Source organism: Pieris napi, chromosome 12, assembly GCF_905475465.1.
Source record: "Pieris napi chromosome 12, ilPieNapi1.2, whole genome shotgun sequence".
NCBI classification, from domain to species: Eukaryota; Metazoa; Arthropoda; class Insecta; order Lepidoptera; family Pieridae; genus Pieris; species Pieris napi.
This window is the reverse complement of record NC_062245.1, coordinates 11,434,507-11,461,658: the sequence shown is the minus strand read 5'-3', so window position 1 is coordinate 11,461,658 and position 27,152 is coordinate 11,434,507. Positions and strand designations below refer to the sequence as shown.

The 27,152-nt window shown below is 32.0% G+C and overlaps 2 protein-coding genes across 10 annotated transcripts in view; one reads left to right on the top strand and one right to left on the bottom strand.

Annotated features, from left to right (window-relative positions):
- LOC125054291 (syntaxin-1A) overlaps positions 1 to 23,669 on the bottom strand; it is a 64,186-nt gene extending 40,517 nt beyond the window's left edge. For 5 of the 8 annotated variants that reach the window (XM_047656068.1, XM_047656066.1, XM_047656069.1 and 2 more), the window contains exon 1: positions 23,425 to 23,668. In XM_047656068.1, coding sequence (XP_047512024.1) covers positions 23,425 to 23,457 — 33 coding nt within the window. In that variant the 5' untranslated portion in view covers positions 23,458 to 23,668. Of the gene's footprint in view, positions 1 to 23,424 lie in introns of all 8 variants that reach the window. The other 3 variants (XM_047656065.1, XM_047656070.1, XM_047656064.1) reach the window with 2 other exon arrangements.
- A 1,704-nt stretch (positions 23,670 to 25,373) lies between these two features.
- Positions 25,374 to 27,065, top strand: LOC125054757 (GTP-binding nuclear protein Ran). Of its 2 annotated transcripts, none has more exons than XM_047656812.1 (3): positions 25,374 to 25,516; positions 25,876 to 26,329; positions 26,513 to 27,065. In XM_047656812.1, the coding sequence occupies exons 2-3, from the start codon at positions 25,901 to 25,903 to the stop codon at positions 26,726 to 26,728; spliced, it is 645 nt and encodes a 214-aa protein (XP_047512768.1). In that variant the 5' UTR covers positions 25,374 to 25,516; positions 25,876 to 25,900; the 3' UTR covers positions 26,729 to 27,065. The 2 variants fall into 2 exon arrangements, with proteins under 2 accessions (XP_047512768.1, XP_047512769.1); XM_047656813.1 differs by having other exon boundaries at positions 25,429 to 25,571.
- Positions 27,066 to 27,152: the final 87 nt, after the last annotated feature.

Sequence of the window (27,152 nt, the reverse complement as noted above, 5' to 3'; positions counted from 1 at the left end):
AACCATTCCACTTAGGGTTTTCCACCAGGAATTTCTAAATAAATGCGTTGAAATATATCGTCATTATGGCAATAATTAAATTATTTACGTTTACAACTTGAATTACAAAAATTAACCTTCCTTCCTTATGGAAGCTAAGTAAATATTGTAATTTGAATTATTGAACTTAAATTCTGTTTTAAAGCAGTCGTGTTCAACGACAAACAAATAGTTATTAAGAACATTCTAACAAATACTGTACTTACTTACTGTTACCAAGTATGCCCCAATGCCACGTATTTCAAAGGCAAACAATCACCCTAGTTTAATTAATGTTAACGAGAGAACCTTTGTAAATAATTCATCAACTACAAGAACGAAATCAGGATTCTATAAGGGCTATTTTATATTACACCCTGTTACAAATTTAATAAGCGAATTGCGAGCAGAATACAAAATGGAGTTCACATGCGTAAACTTCGTGAACGTATGACTGGGCTCAAGTCTTACAATGACCACTCGCTGTGTGTAAGTGTGTGTGCTGTGTAATCGCTGTGTGTGTGTGTGTCGTTTTCTACCGAGTAAAATACAATACTTTTATTTACAACTAGATGACCCCATTCACTTTGTTTCACCACCATATATGTGTCAAAACTTTTAAAACAGACCAAAGAGATCGGACCTCATACAGCAGACTACATACTAATACTATGAAAAACATATTTCTGAAAGAATCTACAAAAAAATGACAACCAAGTGACAATTTATTATATCTAAAAAGACGTCAAATTTCCCAACTAAGTTTTTATTGGAAAATTCAATTGACGTTTTCAGTATTTTTCTTTAATTGTTATTTACGTTTTCCACCGTTGAAACCTTCCCTAATCTTCCAAAATATTTCAAGATCATAATTAGCCAAATCGGTCCAGCCGTTCTCTAGTTTTCGTGAGACCAACGAACAGCAATTAATTTTTATATATAGATATAGATTAAATGTGCATTGTTGTATTTGGATAATTTAAATACGTTTAAACTTTTACACAGTAGCAAGATTATCGGCGTTATATAGAATATGATAACAAGAGTTAAATTTGTATTTAGTACTATTTGTAGCATGATACTTGGTTTTTAATAATTGCAAGGTCAACAAACTAGACAAAATAAATTTAGGAATATATAAAATATGTATATATTTTTATATGTATAATGCAAGTGGAAGATCTCATATAGATAAAAAATAGCATCACTACAGAAATAAAAATATTCTATGGTCAAAAAAAGTCGTACAAAAAATTACGTTATAACGACGCAAAAGACAAGTCATTGAAGGCAAACAGTCATATATAACCAGGGATATAGAAAACCCGCCTACACCTTTACCCTATAAAACAATGTATAGTTGATGACTCTCGAACGCAAAGCATTTAATACCATCATGTAAATACGTTATATGACGATAAAATTGCTGACGCAACCACTTCAATTCGCCCGATAGATGACGTAAACGTTCCAGTTCCACTTTTCACCCAAATGAAATTGATAACAGATCTTATGAACTTGTAGCAATGCAATTAGAAAATTCAAGGATTATAGAGGATAGTCAAAATAACTATGAAATTTCTGAGAACAAAAATTATGTTTTTTTGGAAGGATGTCAACATCATTTATATTTTAAATTAATGTTCGTATTAAATATATTAAGCTGTTAAATAAACGCTTATGTACGGTGCATTTTCGGGAACTAAATCTATAGGAATAAGTTTTGTTACCTCCTATACAAAAGCTCAAGTATAAGCTCAATATATTATCACACATCACATTCGTAAATACATACGAGCGACAATTAATTAATAATAATAATAAATTAATTTAACAGGTGTTAGCAAATTCAAGTCCGGATCAAAAATACCAAATCAGGCAATTTTATTAAAATAATTTTGAATCGATTTAATGCATAGAAATATCAACATTATAACAGCATTTCCTTTCTATTACCGTAATAAATTGAAACTTATTACTAAGAGGAAGTATGAGCACCCTAATATGATTACTAAGTTATTATTAGAACAATATCAGCTCAAACTCGCTTGCCAATATATCGTTGAGAAGAAATTAACTTTGTTGCGAACAGAATTTCACTCAATATTTGTAACGTTCTAGTGCAGACACATTTCATTGATATTTTTCTTGGTGCGCAAGTAAAAAGATTGTACTCTACTACGTTAACTATTTTCAACCACTTTTTATTATTTATAGGCAACTTAAGTGGAGGTAGACGAGACACATGATGAGAGGGAAGAATTAAAAATGGAACAGAATCGTAACAGATTGAACCCATGGAATGAGAAACGAATGAGAAACGAAAGAGAGGCAGACGGAGAACATGGTCGTTCACCACACATAGCGGGTCCAAAGTGGATTCGAACTGCTAGATTAAAGATTTTAAATCTTGGAGAAAGATAAGCTAATCAAAAAAAAATATTGGTTGTTTGTAAAGTAGGTTTACGATCGAGATGTTTACGTGATAACGTCTTATTGGTGATATAAGTTTTTGGGAAGTAAGGAATTAATGAAGATAACAATTTTTTCAAATTTTAAATTACATCTATCGTTTTATTCACACTTTTGATGATAAATTTCGGGTGTAAAATGACAAGTTTACTTATTCGACTATGATATACATTTTTCTTCATACATTCACGGAATGACTGGCAGCGCTCGAGATGAGACGGGAGATCGGTCCGTCTCTCTCTCGTTATACCTGCGATCGCGCTCGTGAGGTTTTAGTGTGACACAAGTTTCTGAACATGTCACCCGACTAAAACGATTTTAAAGACGTTATCACGTCAAAACAACCGTGAGCCGTTAGAGAGATAACATGTTAGGCTTTTCTTGCCTTCGTACACTAATGGGGTGCACGAAACAAACTTAAGTTTGCGCGTTACCACCATAGCTTTGATCCTGTGAGGCAGTACCTTTTCTAGGAACCAGTACCTACCTAGAAAATATGTAGGTCGATACCACAGGAACACTGCCCCTGGATTTAAGAGTACGAGAGAAAGCTATGTATGAAGCCAGAAGGGTTTATCTAGAAGCGGATTAGAGGATATTGAGATCGAACGGATGTCATCATTTAAGGAGCTACCGCAATATCCAAAACAAACATGACTATATTTTAACAATGTTGATCACACCGAACGACCGGAAAACGACGAAATCTTAAAATATTATAAGGTAGTTGAAATCCGTCATGAGCTCAGAAAAAGGCATCAAGTAAAAAGTTAGACAGAAAACCATAACGGAGTGGGAGAAACAGTACAAATAATAACATACTGCAGAAACAACGAAATTCTTTAAAAGCTATGTCAACGGCTGCAAAAGACCTTGCCACACAAATGATACAGATCTTAACGGGACATTGGGCGTTTGCTGAATACCTGCAAACATTTAACCTGAAATCAGTTCCGACTAGTACGTTTGCCAAACAAGTCAGACAGTAATCTCATTATAGAATGTCCAGTAATTGGAAGCCTCCATATGCGACCTGGAGCAACAAATCGATATAAAGGTAACTGCTTGGCAGTTACCTGAAACATTAAGAAGCCTCAGATCGCAACTGGAACATTTCTGCAATAGAATTGTAAAATACGTCAATTACTGCAATAAAAGCGTAGGGTTGGCTTGCGAGACCCCATTCGCCTATGAATATTAGAAATATTATTGGAGAAGTGTTCTCGTGAGTTTTCTAAACAAAATATGTAAATAAAATCAGGTCCCGTGTCGGAGAGAATAAAATTAAGTCTATATATTTATAATGTAAGGGATCGTTCAAGTATTACGTAACCAATTTGGGGGGGGATTGAATTACACGTTATTTTAAATATTATTTTCGACTTTCCAGTACTTTACACCACATAATGGTAACCTTAAGGTATAAAGAATCACTAGGTGGTCTCGAAACGTTTTACTACACTTGGGTACAGAAAAACGTTACGTCGCTTTACATGGGGGGGTGTGTCAATAATCTCCAAAAATTGCGTGACGTAATACTTGAACGCTCCCTAAGGTAAGCTATAGGTATTATATAAAAGAAGAAACAATTTTGCACTCAGAAATTTCTATTCTACTCCTACTGTTTGGAGTTTGGGACTGAAGCTTGAGTCAAAGATGCATTTTTGATTGATTTTTTTAAAGGCCTTCAAATCTGACACATGTGTAACTCCTTCTCCACTTTCATTTAAACTCTTAGGTAATAAACGTAGTGTAAGCATCATATCACGTAAAATGTTTTTTACGGTTTTCAGTTACCTAATTGAGTCTTTTGAGGATGAATAAATAAAAATAGTAGATACCCTGAGTTATATATATACAGGTAATAATAGAAAAATCCGACAATAACCCTAAGAAATACATTCGGTTATTACATAATAGTCGTGTGGATGTTTTGTGAATTTATACGCAAGACACGTATTTCAATCGAACAAGTTTCCCCGTTTCAAGTGGTATTGACTGTTAAGGAAACTGAAATAGCAAACTATAAATGAGTTCCCAAATTTGCTTAGCTCTCGATAGTTTCCTTAACAATTACAGTATAGCTAATTATTTTATAAGGTTTAATTATATACATTAAAATAAGTTTTAGTTTATATGCGTTGAGACCAGGGAAATAAATCTCCAAACCTTAACAATTAGTCTTAAATTGAGACCTAGTGTTCGAATATCATAATTTTATGTTCTGCTGTAACAGGTCACGCCCAAATACATCCTGAGTTCGGGGGCAATTTGCGCAATATGCTGTGATAGAAATATATGACTTCCGCAATGCAATGGACGCCTAATTCAAGGAAATTATAACAAATTAATCTTATTTTACACGATATCTATGTATATATGGGTGATTCTCTTATAAGAGGTAACTATGGTGGCAATCTATTTAAAAGTGGTTTTTTAATCTATATGTTGCTATTTTGTGCAATGAATCACTTCTCTTAAATGTCCTTTATTAAATAACATTATAATTAAATGTCTCATTAAAGCATATTTTTGTAAAACTCGTTATATAGTCTAAAAAAGTCTCTACCCTGGCCTGTCCCCTTACCGGTTTCAGCTTAACTAGCATACAATACATACAATATTTGTATTATTTGCTAAAACAAACTATGTTTACCACAAACGTAATTAAATATACTTTAATATTATTAAAGATAAATTGAAAAATATTTGCTTATTTTCAATAATTTTTAAAACTTAATTGTTGTCCCGCTTTTTTTGTGTATCTACCCTGGCAATATTCGCACGCTGCTACAATATAAAATATAAGACGGACACATTACCGAACTCGCTCATTGACAATTAACAACGTGAAGTTCGCAATACTAAGCACAGAAGCGGTTAGATCGACGCAATTTGCCAGTTTTTGTGTCACGTCCGTGCGATGTAACGGTTTCGCAAGGTCATTGTGTCTCTCCACTGGTAAGTAATAAAAGTTATAATAATCATTTTATTTATTTGCAATTCCTGTCCTAATTTAGTAATACTGTAATAGTCAAAGCTTGCTTTATTATTCATTGAAAACTTTCTTGGATAAACCAAAATAATGTATTATGTTATGAAAACGTCTTTCCCCTGGCGTCTTTCCCCTGGTAAGATTACTATCAGGGGAGATACTTACTGACCAGGGGAGATATGTATCATAGTAATTGTGCCACCTATTCAATGTCTGTGTGTTGCACACGCCAATGTGGATCTGATTCAAACCATCAAAATCTTCTTCAAATTTGTTGCAATAGGTGTAACGAACAGTGTCTATCGCGAGATTGCATTGTAAAAATAATTATCTACGTGATTTGATTATACAGTTAGAAGACAACTTGGAGTATTTTCTTCACCATGAACTGAATATAGTCCACCAACATTCTGCTTTTAAAATTAATAAGACAAATTTGACAGTAAGAGAAGCTGTGATTCACGTGAACCTTAGTGACTTTAAACAAAATACGCAGAAGAAATTCCATTTTGGAGGTGCACGTCAACAGATAAGTCTGTACACAGTTGTAACTTACACGAAAGAAGAGGCATCAGGTGAAGTAAAGACAACATGCTATTGTTCGATGTCACAGATTTTGTTACATACGCCTCCAGCTATATGGGCACACTTACAGCCAATTTTGAACAGCTTCGCACCAGAAGTAGAGATCCTCCATTTTTGGAGCGATGGACACAATATCGCACTCATTTAATAGAAGTTTACCCAGCTCTTACAGACTTTACCTGGAATTACCATGAAGCTGGACACGGTAAGGGAGCTTCAGATGGTGTTGATGCTGTTTGCAAAAGATCAGCCGACCTATTGGTAGCTAGTGGCAAAGATATAGCATGTCTGAGCGATTTGTCAGATGCTATTCAGAAAAACTGTCCTGGCATTAATGTTTTCGTTATGACAAAGATATTTTAGACAAAGACGCTTTGCTTGCTAGTGCTAAAACACTCATAAAGACTTTTGCTGGTACTTTGCGCGTCCATCAGGTGTCATGGAACATTGAAGATCCGACAACATTGAAAATGAAGTCTTTAAGCTGCTTTTGCAATGAAGATATACATTGCGATCATTCTAAGCTTGGTGTCATGACATACTCGTCTAATAAAAAATCTCGTCTCCGAGTCGAAGATGTTTACGTCCCTGATTCAGAGTCCGAAAACGAGACTCCTTTTGACATTGAACAAATAATAACTTCAAAAGATCGCAAGCACCAAATAAAAAATATCCAACAACCGTTGACAACCAAAGAAACGCTTAAAAACGGCGCATTTAGTCTGATTAATAACAAATATGATAAAAAAATGTTGCCTGATTATAAATTTCAAGAACAATCTTTGACAAAAGTTGATTATTTCAATTGTATTCTTTGTTTTATTGCTTCTAATTATCCCCCTATGGTCAAATACGTATCTACCCTGATCTTCATGTCTCTACCCTGCCTGATGTATTTACCCTGGCCCTCTAAAAAGTGACAAAATATGTTTTAAGTAACTTGCCCTTACGTGAGTAGATACACAAACGAGCCAAAAATCATAATATATATGTATAATGGATAAACTCCAACTTTTCTCCTGGGCCGTCTCCTCCATAGACGAAAAACCTCTTATATAAGAACTACCCATATATATAAGGGAGTTAAACTCAAATGTGTTGCAAAAATATATATTTTAAGAATGACATTTAGAGTTTGCTATTTCAGTTTCACTTTTACCCTATTTCTTTTATAATCAATTATTACAAATGTACTCATAACAAACACTTCATATTCAAGTTAAAAATGACACATACATAGACAAACAAAACTAGTGTCTTTTCCACAGACTAACAAACAAAACTAAATGAACATTTATAAAAACAAAATAGATAATGAATAATGTAATTTAAGAAATATAATTATTTCTTTACATATATCTATGACTTTTTTTCTTCCATTTATTTATTTACGTATTAAAGAAACCGTGATTTCATTTCATAAATCAACGATACACATACAAACATATCAACAATAATAATACACGTACAAACCAGGGATTGGTATGACGCAGGCAAACGGATTAAGCGTTTAAACCCATATGTTTCAATTAAACGAGAAGATTTCACGGAATCCGAAAGCGGAATTGTAAAACAGACAATCCCACAATTGTTATTTTCAAATGTATTTATTCACTGCATTTTGACACACAATCGCATACAAAAACGAAACATATAGTATACTTGTTTCTTGAAAAGAAAAGAAGAGAAGATGGTTTATTGTTGAACCAGTATTATTAATATAGTATATATTATAGTATTACAACTGTAAAATCAATTTATACTTATTAGCAACTTGATCATATTTTTTTGTAAGATAATCCTTATTTCAATAGAGCTAGGTAAAGGAAGCTAAGAGTATCCTGAGTTTAGTAAAAACTAATAAGAGAATCAAAAGTACAACAAAAATATTCTATCACGTCGGGGTCACCAATGTAAGAACTTTGTAGGACGGATGAAATCAATATTAGTGATATCCTACCTTTGTCTTACTTTAATAAAAATTCAGTAAATAAATATATTTTATTTATTACGAGCGATTGAATCACACTGGCTGAATCTAGACTAGCGAACATGAACACATTACAAACAAACCAAACGGTTATAACCACACACAAGTACAATATTATTGTATGAGTGAAATGATGTCACTACAAGTATATTATAGGTTATAGTAGCCTGGAAGAGATCGCTCTAAAGCGACAAGGTCGTCATTTGTTTTTTTTTTTCATCTAATATGTCAATTATATTTCTGTATTCTGTGTTAATAAATAAAATATTTTTATCAAACACTCATACCAATCTTTTCTCTAAACAATTTTATTATTCTAAATACCTTGAAGCGTGTTGTGAGAAACTTACAAATTGGCTGATGTAATCAGTAACCAACATGTAAAGTTAATTTCCCCTCGGCTTGAAATCCCTTACAACACAGCTTTACCAAAATATAACTCTTTTATCAATGTACGAGCCAATACCACATTTGTGCTAACACAGGCATTTACGATGTGACTGAAAATCGTTTGAATTTACCCGAGAGTATTACAAACAGTCAACGTTACACTCATAAGTGCTTTATTAGCAATTAAGCATTAATATGATTTTTTCTTTTCGGCCCTGTTTATGGGCGATGCATAAGATTATATATGTTAGTAAAATTTACAACTCATAACAAGCTCGTAATTAAGCTGCATACAAGCTAATCTATAATTATACTATGAGTTACTCGCGTAAATAAATTATATTATTTAAAATAGCTTATATTAGCGTAGCTTAGAAAAAAATACTAAAGATATTGACCATTTAAGATAAACATTTCCATCATACATTACATATGTGTAACTCTAGCAGTTTTGGCAGCGCACGCCAAAATAGCTTGCAGATGCTAAATTTTTCCTACTTACTTGATATTTTGGACAATTCATACAATATCTTTATAAATTGTAGCCTATGTGTTATTCTGGTGTATAAGGTAGATCATTGTAAAGTTTCATTAAAATCCATTCAGTAGTTTTTACGTGAAAGAGTAACAAACATTCATCAATAGTTACAAACTATCACGTTTATAATATTAGTAGAATTCGTATGTATATTGAAAATATTTTTAATGAGCCCAAATGTGTTCTGAACTAGAACTGAATTTCGGTAATCTTAACTAATAGGGATTTCATTATAATGTTATTTAAAAAGAACTGAATTGGTGCGAGTTAAACTCACGTATAAACCTTTAAAAAAACCGGCCTACACAATTCATTGTTGTCAATAAAAATCAATTAAATTTACAAACTGCAACATTTTTGTCTAGTTTAGTGTTTCACATCACCATTGTTGAATTCACAAACGGCTCTGTTACGAATTTAGTTCTTTACAAATAGAGGATACGAACAAAACAATGCTCGATAGCGGTACCAAGACAATAATGGTATTAAACGGATGTAGGTCAGTTAAAGCGCGATTTTAAAATCTCGCTACATAATTACGAAGTCACGACTCGTGGGAAGGCACTCGACGGCTTTTAACCTGCTCTATTTAATTATTTACTTATAAAATTCAGGTAATAATGATATTAAAACTCATGAATGTTGACCTTGCATCCCATTCCTACTTGCTATGACTTTTATTAATCAAACTTAGCTTTATCTAATGATTGTAAATATTCAGTCTACGGATAGTTTAAGTGTATTACAGTCGCTTGCAAGTCGTCATTGAATATTTTGGTTAAATTGTGCAATCAACATATGTAATCGTAAAATTAAACCAAAATTACACCCAAAGATTTTTACGGAAATCTTAAAAATATAAATTATAGTAGAACAAATCCACATTTACAATACGTCTAAAATGTACGATACCGGTCATATTTTTAACTATGAATATGCTATCTCGTTAGCATAAGTAACTTGAGTTTGTTCATTAAAACATTCCGCTCTTTTGAAGTTCATTTTCCACGTATACAGATATCGGATTTATATACTGAGGTGCTCATACGGATATAACTCGAAGTTTTTATCGGTATTTGCAAAATATATAGCGAATACAAGATCCTTAATTTTGTTTAAAATCATAATATATAATAGGAACGCACTTATTGTACAATATATATATTTAGTTAGCAAACTTGAAATTTCGTGAATCATAGGCCTCTTAATATGTCATCTGCAACACTTGCCCATTACAAACAATTCTAACCGTTAACTCATTAGTTAACTACATCGGTCATATTACTATTTTAACCCAGTTTTAACTAAAACATTTATCTATTCCTCTTCGTCACAACAACTTACATAATTAAAATTAAACTACCACCACCTACCAATAAAGCCTGCAAGAGAATCTATAGTTATTTGGTTTAGTATGAATCAAATAATAAAAAATTGTAAATACCCTCTTTTTAGACAGAAAATAAGGTAGACATAGAAAATTATCAACTTAGATAGAGGTGAAACGATATGTTTATTATTATTTTTTATTAAATTACAATAACTAACAGTTGTAATATGTGATAATGATGATGAAATCGTGGTAGGTGCTTACTGACGTTTTGTAAAAAAACCTTGGCGATTTAATAGATAGCTATTTAAACCTATTAACGACCGTAGTGGTACCATTGCTACCACGTTTAATCATTTAAATTTGTTACCATAACTATGACGTACGAATTTCTGCCCTATATACCTGGCTTATACCACTATGGTCGGAGCTTTTGTAACATTTGTTTAAGTAGAAGATAACTAACGTTAAAATACTTACCGTCAGAGTTTATTGCCAGTTCTTCTCGTTCGTTCTACACCCTTTATTTAAGAACTGGCAGTAGATGTAAATTTAGAAGCATATTCTTGTTTTCCACGTTCATAATTCTATATTAAGTCATCTATCTACATTAATAAAATATTGATTTTGATTTTAACAAGGTCTGATTGTTCAGTGCATTACAGACCTCAATGGGCTCATTTGTCAACATGATTTATCCGGCAATTAAACTAATTTAGTACCATTGACAGATACGGAAATAATATTAAATTATTGTAACAAAACCATATTTATTCGTATAACGCCTTCAAGAATTGTTTAATTGTGATACGATAACAAACATAACATCTTTCGCAGATTTAATTTCTACGAAATTCTCGATTAAATAAAGACAACTAGAATTTATCTCATGTGTCGGATTACGTAATACATTACACGGCGAAATCCCAGCGCTAAGATAAAACGTTATCTTTTTCTAACAAATCGAAATTTTTACGAGTCGTAGATTTTTCTATAGCTATCGAGTAAATTATTTATTTGTGTATTATCATTTTTCTTACTGAGTAACTTCTATAAAACAATTGAAAATTCAAATTTTGTTTATTTACTACCACATACATAGTAACTAAAATACGTGTATTGTGCGAAAGGTAGACTACGTGTGCGTTTGTGTGTGTGTGTGAGAGAGAGAGAGAGAGAGAGAGAGAGAAAGGGAAAGAGAGAAAGATAGAGAGAGGGAGAGTAATATTGCGTGCATGGAGTTGCAGCTCTTTAAAAAAATACTTGTAAGAGTTTATTGCTTTTCCCTATCGCCTGGTCCATGCCTTAGAATTGAGAACTAGCAGTAAAAGTAAATTTAGGAGCATATAATTTTTTTATATAGAGTTCATAAGTGTATACTAATCCTATAAAAATTATAATTTTATTTGATTCAACTGCATTGTCAAGCATTAGTAGTATTACGGTACTATAACCTTGTGAGATATCACTATTGATTTATTCAACACGTTCTGTATTTTTTATGTAACCCAGATTAACTGTAAATAGCTTACTGAGGTTAAACGGAACAGGGTCCCAAAGGATCATTATTTATTATATCCAGACCGCGGTAAATAATTTGATACACATTAGTGGTATACAAGAAAATACAGAACTACGTTCCTTATGGTTATAGTTGGATAAAAAAATATTTAACAAATTCATTTAGGTACTAAGTTCCTATGGAATATAAATATATATTTTCGTTGTTATATGGTACATTATATAAAACCTTTTTATAAAAGCTGGCTAGTAGACCCTCGATTGAACCTTGATCTTGGTCTCAGAATTTCTGTATCTGTTTCGTGTTTATTTGTTTTTTTTAATAAGCAAGTAGTCCTTCTGTGCCTAACACCTCTTGCAACCAAACATTTGGTAGCATATTAAAAGGTGAATTTATTACATAATCTATAACTCGCTGACCATTATTGCTGAAAAGCGCGCGAAAATGCACTCGAAAAACTTCCTTAGCCGTTTAAGTGCCGAGAAGCGCAATCGCGCTACTGCGTGTATATGACAAATTTGTCAGGAGGGCGATAGCGCTCCCAAATTCAATCGACATCCAAAATTTTCTTGGCATTTTTAGGCATACATGAGTAAACACCCATGGTATTAAATTTTTAAACAAGTTATAGTAAATTTATATAATGATGCCAGAAAATGTTTAATTAAAATGAAATGAATACTCCCCTATTCTTTCAGAGAAACTTGTATCCATTACTTGAACGAAAAGTGGCTGCCATAAGACGTTAACATCAGTGACCTATTTTGCGAAGTTCTCTGCGATATCATGGTTAATTTAATCGATACTTTAATTCAGCTATTTAAACCTATTAACGACCGTCGTGGTACCATTGCTACCACGTTTTATAGGTTTAATCATTTAAATCTGTTACCATGATGTACGAATTTCTGCCCTATGTATAAGCCACTATTTTTGAGCTTTTGTTACATTTGTTTAAATAGAAGATTACTAACGTTACAATATTTCCACAGATATAATATTAATCCAGTGGCGCTACAAACCCTATATCTTATGGGTCTTAACTAGATTGCATCCGTTTATTTGATTATTCTTATTTCATAGGCAAGATAATACTTGAACGTTCCCTGATCCACCTGTCGTCCATTTTTGAATTTGAGACATGCATTCCTTGAGTATTAAATACGGACACAGAAAGTCCTTTGGTGCACAATTAGCGATCAAACCTACAACCCAAAGGGATGAGAATCGCACGCTAAAACCCCTAAGCCAACAGTGCAATAAATGGACTAAAATAGGCGTTATAGACTACATACTACAAAATAGTACAAATAACTTAGTAAGAGACGTGCGTGGAAACAGGCAACATTGAGGGTAAAGATAGACTGCGGTAGGGATTACATAACAGACGGTTTGGTAACCGTTTACGAACATTTAGTTCCTCTAACTTCATTTTCCTTTAGTGAACATTTTGATTCTCTAACTTCACTTTCCTATAGTGAACATTTTGATTCTCTATGTTTTAGAAGTAGCAAAACAGCAAGCCCAATAGTAAACCCATAAAAAAATATCGAATATTTACCTTATTTATAAACGGCAAACGTTATACATGGCGTGTAGTTTTTGACTACGTGCGCTGGACATGTAAAAAATTAAATTTTTGCCACTACTTTACAAAATTAATTGTTTGGTGGCACTTTAGGCTTTCGTTAAAAAAAAAAGTTAATTAACTATATAGACAGAGAATACGAACACAACGCATAGAGAAGAATTATACCTGTTATATAGACTGTAAAACATTTAAGATATGCAAGAAGACAATTTCGTAAAACTTTTTGAGATGAACTGCACCGTGGAAAAGGAACCCGAAAAATCTCGTAGAATCATTTACCACTAAATTTAAGTCTATACGCCGCCATGTCACAATTACTGCGATTACGATTCTTGGCAAGAAATTTCGTAGGGGCTGCCTGTGTTCAACAAATTACATATTTTAGATTGACCTCAAAGACATAGCAATGAGCAAGGCTATAGCTGATTCAATTTACTCATTTAAATGACGTCTTTATTGTTAGCTATTAAGGTGCATTTTACTGTGTGTTTGTTGTATTAGTCATGCTTTAAGTGTTCGTAAGCCCCCAGGGCATCGTCTAAATAAACACTGCTGCGCTATTTTAGCTAATTAGGATATCTTAGTAGAGTTGAGACTTAGTGCTAAATATAACTTAGAGATAGATATCTCTGAACCTTACTTAACATAGGTTAAAATATTTTATATTACAGATGGAACGCTCTTGGATGAATCCTAGGGTTGGAAGACGGGGAGTAAATAGGAGAAGTTATGACAATCTCCTATCACGATCCAACGAATTGAGCGTATCACTTAAGCCGTTGAGACTCCGGTAGAATACGAGAGCGACCCCGGAGCCTCTCTAACGCAGCCTTGTAGGAACTGCCTGAGAAGTTTTAGAGGGTATCACCCAGTCTCTGAATAGCAGAGATTCTGATGTGGGTCGAGTCCCACAGTAGATGCCCAAATGCATTTCCAGCGCAGCTTTAAAAACAATAGTTTAACGATTTTAGGGCGACGCGATTCAATTCAAACTTGGATACAATGGAGGTCCAATGGTGTCAATAAATTTACTTAAAACCTAAATTAGAAGTTAATACTTTTAAGAACTGTAAAACTCGTCCTTCAGGTATGTAGAATATAAATAGGTGTACAGGGTTTGAACGCATGATGTCAGGTATCACTTGTATATATATCTCAGCTTTATGTTTATAACGTAAAGCTCTGTATGCATGTTAAACAAGCTACTTTAACTTAACAAAATAAGCTATTTATTTGAAAATTGTCAAGTGCAAATTGAACGTGTAAGGTAAGCATAGGATTATCTTATAGTGCTTCGTAATACACTTATGAAGGAACCCTATGGAATTCAGGTTCACATTCTTTTAATTTCGAAAAAAGAAGATTTTTATGGGACAGGTACAGATATGTCCCCTATGGTCTGTAATACCCATAGTATCATAGACATATCGGTATAATAATAAAATACATTCTATCTACCTACATTTTGATCGATATTTGAGACTTAAGAAAAGAAAGATACAATATAAATAGTTATTAAAAACTATTTTGTACTGTACGGTGATCTGAATTACAAAAATTTCACAACACTAGTTATAACAAGCTTTTGTAAAAACCGAAAATCATTTCCTATGAACATCCGCAAACTTAACTACCTGTAATAAAAGCTTAAATAGACTATTAATAAAGCTCGAAATCTAAATCGCTTGAAAAATTAACTAATTTTTATTCCTTTTATGCAGATTGTGTACTAATTGGTACGAGGGCAACAGGGCGAAATCGCAGAGTTTAACCTTTTGTTCTTGAAGTTATAGCATTCGCTTTTTAAACTACGTTTCAGTCAAAGAATGGTAATTCAACTTCTATTCATGCAGACTTACATAATCGTTGGAAAACGATTCTCATAAAGCATTTTTATCATGTAAACTTTTTCTGACATTACGCTTGTACTTTTTCATGACGTTATCTTTTAAAAACGAAGAAGCCCTATCTAAAGTTATTCATTCAGCTTGACATGATACACGTAGATTTTAACACATAAAAAGTTTTTTTTTGCCATTCCCCATATAGTGTTGATTTTATATTACACTAGATGACCCGGTGAACTTCATATCACCTACATACATTTGTGTCGACACAGCCAAATAGCAATTAATTTATATATATATATACAGAAAGATATCTCTGATTATGTTATTTTTATAAACGTACTAAAACTGAGGTAAAACAATGTTACTCGTTGCTTTAAAAAGCTAAATCTACAAGCTAAGCTACTTCTAAGCTAAATGCACTAATCAATACCACAGTTTCTATAACCTCCACACGTATTTAATTTTGAAACTGCATTTAACACACCAACGTCATACAGATTATGCATTACACTGCATTGACAAAGTTGATTGGGAACCGAGTCTATTTCCGATGCGACTAACACCACATGCTGCCCTGGTTTCTAGTTATTATTCAATGATTGCATTGAACTTCAACATCTAAAACGTCTAAGCACATACATTGGGTACAAACTTTTAGCCTATCCATTACATCTTTAACAAAGCCAACTATTATAGTCCATTGAAAAGTTACATTTGGGGTTGCGTTTTTTAGAGGACGCAATTTTATTTATGGAACATGTAGGGGGGGTCAATACAAGCTTAACTCCAAGTTTGTGGGTTTGGCGTGCTTGTCCCTCGGCCGCCATCTTGGATAAAGGGGTCCAAAAACCACGTTTTTGGCTATATCTCCTAAACTATCCATCGTACATAAAACTTGTAAAGACACATTTTGTAGCAAATCGCTGTGTCTACGATTATGTCTATGTCACTTTTTATCATAAATAAAAAATTCAAAAAGTTATAAATAAAAAAGTGATAGCTAGCTACCATTCTAATAACTGATTGATAATATAATTATGTCGAAGATTACCATATCAGCAAGTTGTCTGTGGAATAGGCCTACTAGGAATACCAATAACTAAAATTGTAAGAATAATAAAAATAAAAATATAATTTATTTGGAAAATTTGTTTAAAATAAACGAGAGATCTTAAAAGTAAGGTAAAACTGCTGTTTTGATCGGCTTGTCATGAGCATTGACGCACCTAGTCAACTTTAGAAATAGGAAATATTTTTACTTTTTTACTTATAACTTTTAGAATTTTGGATTTATGATAAAAAGTAATATAGACATAATTGTAGGCACAGCGATTTGCTACAAAATGTGTCTTTACAAGTTTTATGTACGATGGATAGTTTAGGAGATATAGCCAAAAACGTGGTTTTTGGACCCCTTTTTCCAAGATGGCGGCCGTGGGACAAGGGTGGCGACCCCACAAACTTGTTTTTAGCTTTACACTGACCCCCTCTACACATCAAAAAAATAAAATTGCGTCCTCTAAAAAACGCAAGGTAAGGCCTAAAAAATGTAACATTTCAATGGACTATTAACTGTTTGAGTCATATGATTACGGTATAACGTATTAATTAACTGTTTTACCTTTGATAATAAAATGGTAGAAGATTTCATAATATTATAAACTCTGTTATCAAAACTCGTTCCTAATTATTTATAAATTAAAATATAGTTCATTAAGCAAGGTCAGTAACGATGAGTTTATTTTAGATTAAGAATCTACACTAAACACTAACTATGACTCAAATCCGATATGTTTTTGACATAGGAAAGTCATACTTTCTTTAGCGCCAAATCTTGACTTTGATTATATCCCACATACTTACTCATATTTTATAGAACACGAATTCTATACAATTTTTCTCAAACTTATTAGAAAATAATACTATCAAATTTATAATATCACTTTTAGGTTTTTAAAGTGAAACTTTGTTGTGCTCACATTTTCTCTCTGAATTTAACGTGTAGAAATATACAAAGAAATGTTATTTGCATTATCGCCACATTAAAGTCAAACGCTCAACGTAACTTCTATACAAATACATAATTATTTTCTTTACATATAGAATATATATAGTAGCCATAGTACGATAAGCGTAATTTAGTAACAAGTTCTGAGCACTTAATATAAAGGATTTATTTTTTACGTGTCAAGCAGGACAACGTTTCTCGAGACCATTTTGGAATTCCAACGATACTCTTCTATGTGACAGTCAAAATAGTACATAAACTCTTTTGCAAAAAAAACGGGCACCTAAGGAAATGTCCTTATTAGGAGTTTAGATTATTTTAAGAAGTTATAAAGTTACAAATTCGCTTAAAAAATTTCTATATAAACTTGTATTTTAACATATTATAAAATTAAGTCATCCGGCCGCGACTCTGTATGAACGCGAAAAACTCAAAAGTTACCGAATGGATTTTGGAGGTTTTTCCCCAATTGACAATGTTATTCTCGAGGAAGGTTTGTGTATGTTCATAACTCTTTTATGACTTTGACTGAAATATAAGAATTATGCAACAACAAGCAAAAAATCCAATTAGACTGCCAAAATACACAAAATCAACACAGGCAAAGCTGGGCTGTAAACTTATATATCCGTAAAACCAACCAATATTGATTTATTTTAAAATACGGTTTAATAATTAAATTTCCTTTATATTTTGACTCTTCATTCGTAAACCGTCATGGTTTAACAAGTTATGTGTAAGAATGTATTAAACGTGTTTAATCCAATACAATATTCCTTCAAAAGTGTGATACCTCAAAAACAAGAATGAACTCATGCAAATTTAAAATCCTTTTAGTATACTAGTGTCCGTGGCTTAGTAGTTAACATAGAACATCTAAAGATCAATTATGAGTCAAGAAAAATATAACTGTGATGAGTAGATGATTTTATGAGTCAGGACACCGCCCATGGACACCTATAACTGTGTAACTGTATCTCACTGATAAACCCAGGCAAAACGATAATTTATGTAGTATGAGGGAGACGTGTTTAAAAGCTACTAGTTGATGGATTTAAGATTATAAAGGAAGTACGATGACAATGTATTCTATTCAAAACGCTTCCCTAAAACTTCATGTTCATAATAGAGCACTTCAAAATAACGCAGAAATTCAATTTAAAAGTTTTCCAACGCTTGCAACGCTGCAACAACTCTGATAACTATAATTATGAAAATATCATTAGAGCTTGAATGCAAATTAAAACGCATTTTGTTTGTATATAATTAGAAATAAGTCATCAGTAACGACCGCATACTATCTCATGTTTTCTCAAGAATATGAAACGGTCCAATTTATTTTAAAAAAAATCTCGTTTAATTTAAAATACATACTAAAACTATCACGGAATTACTTCTTTGACATTCGATTTTCTATCAAACAGTTGATATGTCATCTGACAAACCCGTCTTATGTTCTCTAAATAAGACGTCCTCAAATAATCATGAACATACCTACACAAAACACCTACGCTATTTTTTTCGTATATATAGCTCTAGCGTCTCTATTTTACCTTTAAAACTGAGATATATTATTAACGTGACGGCTTTATTAATATTAATTAGGTACATTAGATTAAAATAATTTTGTTTAGAAGTACTTGGGCATTTTATTGTGCATATCATCCGACCACATAATTAATACAGTATCTCCTTATCTGTAAGACAATGTGCGTTAAAACAAAAATGTTATTTCCGAAATTCGAGGAAATCCGCCGATCCAGGAAAACAAGGTCAATTATACAATTTCAAATGAAAAGCGCGATAGAATTTTAGATGCAATCAGATTAAGTTCAAGGAAGAAAGTTGTTTAGATAAAACAATTGTGAAGAAAATTTTCATACCTACTTTGTACGTAAACTTTAACGTTTCTTAAGGAATATTTAAATTTCTTACAACTTTGTAATTTGGATTCACGCTTTCTGTTTTTATTCAGGTTATTTCGCTTGTTAGCCCAACATATAGTTATATGAAAAAACATTTTCATTTATAAAGTTTCTTTATTTGTACTACATTAGAAAATGTTATATTTAAACAATATGAATAATTTTATGCATTAAGTAATACTCGACAACATAAGTGAGTTTACGCTTTATGAATAGGTACTTAGCTTAGTAATAAATTAGTCAACGCACATATCATATAGCGCAGAACTTCTCGGTTAGTTTCCCGGCAAAACAATCATTGCATTGGGATGGTAATCACAAAAGCCCTTGTCTTAAAAATAATAATTCCAACAGATAACCGGGCTTATAAAACTTTAATCAGAAATGATCAGAGTAATTGAAACCCATCTTTGATAATTTATAACGAGTTCCAAATTAAAAGCTTATGATAATACCTGATAAAACGGACCCATTAAACATAACTTTACATTAATTTAATAAGAAAATTACATAACTTAGAATTAATCCGTGACTCATAGTTTATCTATATTTGTTTTAGTTACGTTTGTTTTTTGTTTATATTTAAATTACTAAATATTAATTTCGCACTCCTTGCGCTGTACGAAATAGAGTGTGTTACCTAGAAGAGTTCGCTTAAACTAAAATAAACGTAAATTGTGAATTATGATCGATCTGAATCAATTACAACTGTTTTTAATTTCCCCGTTCACGGCCCTGTTCGGAGTGACGCAAGGATGACGGATGTCTATGAGTCAACCTGACGAAGGCCGGGCGCCGGATGCTGGCACAGCCGATAGCCCTTATCAAACAACACGATACTAATCACTATAAGTTGCAGACTCTGCGGAAAATGTGGATTTGATATTTCGGGTTTAATCTTTAACACGAATCTTTGTCAGACAGTAAACTTCACTATATTTAATTATTTGGCCTATAGTAGTTTTGAGAACAACAAGAAAGAGAACCTCAGCCGGGTCCCCTTATATATATTTTTAGCACATAATACAAAGTTTTAAAACTAAAAAAGCTTTTGAAAAGTTGTAGAATTTTGTTTTTATCATCATTTAGTTAATTGAAATACATATTTCCTTCAAAGTTTTGTAAATTATCTATGGAAAAACAAGGATTATTGAAGAAAAATATATAAATAGCTGTATAATACCCACAAATATAAAAAAATATTACTTCAATTATCAATTCATTCAAATCGAAGCTAAGTGAATATGTTAGACAAAATTACTTTTAAATTCATTTCTTATATAAATACTTTTAATTCAAATTTCTTTTTTTACTTTTAAGTTTATTGCATGTACGGCTATCTTTTATTGTGATTATTTTAAGAACGACTACAATGTTAATCTAAAGTATTATTCTCATATAAGTGAATTTTTTTGTCTTTTTGAGAAATAAAGTCTTTTAACCCAATAATATGTTTTTTTCTTAATAAAGTATTATATAGCGTAATAGTTGAGGCGAAATTCATGTCTGCATTTTACATACAAAATGCAATGGTCGTTTGTTTATGTAATAAAACCTACGGTTCACGAATTCTATATTAAAATATCAGCCGTTGTTTCTAAGTCGTAAATTCTTTCACCGACTGATGGTGGAAAACGAAACGTAATTAGAACTATGATTACCGTAAATGATAAATGATTTATTTCTGTAAGTAGGTTTTTACAAACACTTTTACACGTCAAACATTTTTTTTTTTTAAAACTAGATGAGATCGACGTTTCCTATCTAATCGTATGTCAAAGTCCAATACATTTGTGACGTACAGAAGTCCGACTTAGCACTAACTCTCCTTTGTGAATAATTCCCTAAGCTATTCAATCTACAAAATATTTCAACGGTTCGTAGCAGTTACTGTTATTTTGATATAAAACCAACGTAAGCGTTTATAACGAAAACAAAACAAAATATTTCAGGCTTGTCCCGCATAACCAATACCCTGTACCCCTCTTACGCAACACCGTTATAAAAGGAAATGGACAACAGAGATCAGGAGCTTTTGATCGGATACCTCACATCGGACCGGTCAATTCTCAACTAGATAAGTTTATAATATAGATTATTTGTCGTGCACCTAATATCGGGCCGATTAAATAGCTATATTTAGTTAAGTCTCATTATTGTTAAAACAATTAATTAAAGTAATTTAAAATCATTTTGTTTTTTTTGGGATTCACTGCTAGCGCTCACTTAATTGGCTTCAAAATATTAAATCTAACGAAAGCGCCATATGAAGCAAATGGACCAGAACGTACGCTGTATTCTTTCCGATTAAATGTATATTCATACATATATTTCAACATATCATCTAAAGCATTTGTTGCAAAACAAATATAGAATTTTATATTCACTAAGTTTAAAAATACATACTGCACGCGTCGGAATTTTTCCAATTTATTTTGTTTTATTGTGTTCGCAGATCGCGAGTTCAAAGATAAAAATTGTAAAGAGGTCAAGTACTAAATTTCCTTTATGTTAAAACGCTGGCAGCATTTTACAAGCTCGGATAGCCAATTACTCCTGTCTGAGTGTCGCTAACCCCTACTAAGACTTTTACACAAGTTCATTCCATATAAGGCATATACACCTCTTTTATAGAGAATATTCTAAAATTGAGTTACTTCTAATGAGAAGTAGTGGAATGTGTTTCCAGTGCTAAGCCTAGTAAGTTTAGAGGACCCATACAATGTAAGAAAAACATGCAATTGATCAATGTTGCGTACACAAAAAAAAACCTCAAACTACCTTATATTATATAGAAATACTTTTCTTATAAATTATAATTTGTAACATTAATGAGTTATATATAAAATCTTTGTAAATAACAAGATGTTGTAAGTACATACTACCTTGTTAAGGTAAAACAATACCCAAAATTTTTCAGATATGTATACAAAAATGATAGGACAATAATCTTAAATTCATTATTGGCAAAGTGTGCCAGTTTCTCTCGCCCACTTGACTTGATTTGGGATTGGGAAGTAAATTAAAATTTTGACATTACATTTTTTAGATTGACATGCAATTATTATATATTATATAGTTACCAATATTAATAAATTAATTTGGATTTGTATTATGAATAAATTAATTTGGATTTGTATTATGCTTAAATTATAGCAATTATTTAAATTATTACTTATTCAGTTTGACATATAGAACTGTGTCATTCTTCTGTTCTGTTTTTTTATCATCATGGTATTGTATACCAACTTATTAAAAAATCCAGAAACCCTGTAAGTCAAAGGAACTTATTTTACATAATTAAAAGAACTTATACCAACATAATGTGTTATGTTAATATTAAAAATTTTAAACTTAATAAACCAAACAGAAGTATTAAACGAACATAATATACAAAATCCACGTTAATTTATGGCTATCAGTAAAACAAGTTAATCAAAGAACTTGGTTTGATCGCCAAGTTTACTTTGTACAATAAAAAATGCTGGCTTATTTAAGTATAAACTTCTACCTTCACTGTACAAGGTTCTTCCCTTTTGGGTGGTATTACAAACACCATACTAACCAATCTGAGTAAAGATAACTATAAAAAAAATACTTTTTCCAACCTAGTCAAATTAAATGTAACTGAAATGTATTTCTAGAAATAATAATGTATTTAAATGTACAAAAAATGTAAAATTGTTATAATACATATATATTAGGAAATTTTTGTGATCAAAGAACCACTATTTCCAATTAAAATAAAGGTTTTAATGCAAAATAAAACCATGTTATTATATAAAATGGAGTTAACTCCCTGATAAACAAATGGTGACAATTGCTTTCACAAAATTTCATTTAGTCAAAGTGGATGTGGGGCATCTAAAAACTAGGTGTGAATTATATCACCAACAAGGTTACATTCAAATATTTCCTGATGAGTCAAAGATTTTAAGGTCCGAACAAGAATAGATCGCTGTAGGCGTTATTGGTAAAACCCACGAAATGCAACAACTGTTTTAAGTAACCACAGACTGTCTAGGGTCAGCATTTACGGGTGGGGCGATAAGAATCCTATTAGATAAGTATCTCCCTTAAGGTGAAGAGTCTTTCCTAATAGTTAATCTGAAGCCAGAGACGCATAGTATTAATGCTACTTCTTTGTGATTTCGAGGTCACCCGAAAACGATTGGTTATCTAGGACTTGCCAAAGTAAAACACCGCTTACCGCTTGTAGCGCCGCAAACCTGTCCTTCGTCATCCTTTACAGAAAATCACACACCAAATAAAGGTTTTATCTTATTACACAATCCCATTCACAGATATTTTCTTAACGAACGTCACTAAACTAAAGGACACGAACACTAGTTCACTTCACTCAAAAAATCGATACAACGAACGAACGAAACTTCTATCCGTCAGTAAACTGAAGAAAATTTTCACGAAATAACATGTGGTGTTGCCAGTGTCCATTAATGTTTTGCCAAGTAGATTGACTTTTCTCTTGACAAAACCAACTTTAACTTTTAAAAATCTGTTTTCATCTTATACACGCTTAATTAAAAAAATGATAACATAATAAAAAAACTGTTTTAAAAATAATATAATTAAAGTTGCCTATCGCGGTTTCGGGCAGAGAAGGAATGCGTCGATCTAGTTTTTTTAAGGTTGGATTCTGTAATTCTGCAGCAAATTATGAGAGATAATAAGTGTGAAACAATTCATAAAAAAATATTAAGACTGATAATAGTCATATAAATTATCATTAGCCATCTTTTTATTAAATATATATTTTTAATATTTGTATTTATTTATCAACATTTCTTTGCATGTACAGAAATGTAATACAATTGACATAATTCAATGAAAAAAGTGGGCAACTGACGGCCTTATAACTTTCGAGAGATCTCTTCTCAGCTGTGAGAAAAAAATATTAAATAGGATAAGTTTAGTGCAAAAATACATATGGCATACAGTTATTAGACAAAACTAATGCAACAAAACAAAGCAATTAAAACATATGTAAACATTGAACATGAAAAAAAAAGTGCACATGAATCACGATAAATTCAGATCAGATAGTACGAAAGTTAGTTAGAATGTAAGGTATAGTTATAGGCTCCCAAACATTTGAAATAGATTTTGAGATAGAAATGAGTTGAAGAATTGAACAGGACGGAATATAAGAGATGGAGAACGTGAGCATCACATCGCTGTGGACTGGGTAACCAGACTAGCCACTTACGGAACGCAGAAATATAGACCTAACATAAAACGGATACAGAAATTTTGGAGACGAAGCAATTCAGTCCTCATTTAGATCGGAAGAGCAATAATTGGCGTAGTCTAGTAATGGCAGGAGAGATTGCCAGTGAGGTTTTAGTGCTAAAGGGAAGTAAATTACTAAGACGTGGAAGGATACTGGAGGCACCGTACAATTTTCGGCTAACTTGCTTAACATCGTGCTCCCAGTATAAATTTTGATAAATTAAGTCCCCCAAATTTATGTATATATGTGTGTGTGTGTATATAAATATATATTCAGGCATACATATTTAAAAAAGAAGCCAGATAATTGGTGCTATTTGCCGAATAGTTGCCAACTAGTCGCTAATTACAAAATTAGCTGGATAGTAGGCTAGTCAGCACATGACTATAAATATAAACATTTATAGAATAATACAATGTTCATTCTAAAATCTTTTGAACATAATTCAAAGGCTATTATTATTAAATTTGTATAGTTTGCAAGAATAATCGAAAGTTATAAATGTCCGATGGTGAAAATGTAATTTATTTTTCTTTCAAACCTCATCAAGTTGGGTAACTGTAACTTGATTTTTACAGAATTTATAAGAAAATAGCACGGTTGCATCTTGTTTGGCTTTTTGTAACAGTTTCCTAAATTCAGCCTAAAACAAGGTAATTTTTATACGTCTAGCAGCACCCAATTATAGATGGCGCCAAAGGTTGTGACTTATGACGTCAGTATTGCGGATATGAGTAAAAAAGAGTAGAAGAGGATCATATTAACATCTTTTAAATAACATATTTTTATAATATATTATGAAATAGTAAAAAAAACATAAGACTTTAAAAAAAAATAGCAATAAACTAAATTGTAAAAGACAAATTCGTAGCAAGAAATATATAATTTTTCAAAAACAATTACGGTCTCTCAGTTGACTACAGCTGTCATCTACACTGTCGTTCAGTTGCCGATGTCAGAGTTTTCTTCCGTTTAGTCAAGTGACGCCATTGTGAGCCGTAACGACTTTTAAGACCACGGAGTTTAATCTCGAATTTCTTAGTTAATCTTGGTAAATAGTGCTTTCAAATATTGTGATTAAGTTCTATATACTTAATTCTTTATAGGTATAATTGTATTTATGTGATAAGTTATGTAATTATAGTGTAATTTTCGCTAGAGTTCGGTACTATCAAGCTAAATTCCTGTGAGGATAATTGAGCGCCATTTGATCAAAAACTTGAAATTACTTCTTGTCAGTTCTCATTTGTTTTAGGAACAACTTAAATCTTGATATCATACTGATTTTGATAAGTATATTTACTATAAATATGGTTTCGTAACGTAAACAAAAAAGTCATACGCATAATCTTTTCAGATGTTGTCATGCTTTCTATTTTAGTAATGTTAATTATTTGTATATATTTTCAGGAGAGTACCAAGTAAATATTTAAAAATGACGGATGATAATATGCCCACTTTCAAATGTGTCTTGGTCGGAGATGGAGGCACTGGAAAAACTACCTTTGTGAAACGCCACTTGACTGGAGAGTTCGAGAAACGATATGTCGCTACACTCGGTGTTGAAGTTCACCCCCTTGTTTTTCATACTAACCGAGGACCTATCAGATTTAACGTGTGGGATACAGCTGGACAAGAGAAATTCGGTGGTCTCAGAGATGGCTATTACATCCAGGGTCAATGTGCTATCATAATGTTTGATGTAACCTCTCGTGTCACATATAAAAATGTACCAAATTGGCATAGAGATTTAGTCAGAGTGTGTGAAGGTATCCCCATTGTACTGTGTGGTAACAAAGTAGACATAAAGGACAGGAAAGTTAAAGCTAAGACTATTGTATTCCACAGGAAAAAGAACTTACAGGTAATACAAAGTTTGAAATAATTACTCTATGCTATTGTTTTGTAAGTATATAATAACATGTATCATACATGGTTAATTAATACCTACAAGATACTGTCTATTTATATTATTATTTTCTATTTAAAATTAAGTTTAAAACCTTTACTCATTATTGTGTAATTTAAAAATAAAATTTTGTTCTAGTACTATGACATCTCTGCTAAATCGAATTACAACTTTGAAAAGCCCTTCTTATGGCTAGCAAGAAAGTTGATTGGTGATGGAAACCTTGAATTTGTGGCTATGCCTGCACTTGTCCCACCAGAAGTTACTATGGACCCACAATGGCAAAACCAAATTGAAAAAGATCTCAAAGAGGCCCAAGATACTGCTCTCCCAGAAGAAGATGAAGACTTGTAAATAAAAACTCAGTTAATATCCAGTGAAGCTATAAGTAACAGTTTTTTCATTATTACTTTGAAATCGGCTCATTCGTTAATCATTAAGCTATGTCCTGATCTGTTGAAATTCATTCTTTGTATTATTTTTATTGTATTTTTAGTATTAAATTAATACAATTTAGGAAATGTTGCATGTGATGAGTGTATTGTCAAATCCAGGCACTACTAAATGCAACAATAATTAGAGGTTTGTATCATAACATTTTGTTAACTTCAACAATTCCATTTTTTTTGTTACAATTAAACATATTAAAAATAAATTGTGGTGATACTTTTTCAATAAAGTTGTAAAAATATAATGTATTTTATTTAAACATCGTAACAAATCCTTCAGTTAACCTAACCTATTTCATTGTAAGTACATACTAAATATTGATTGAGTC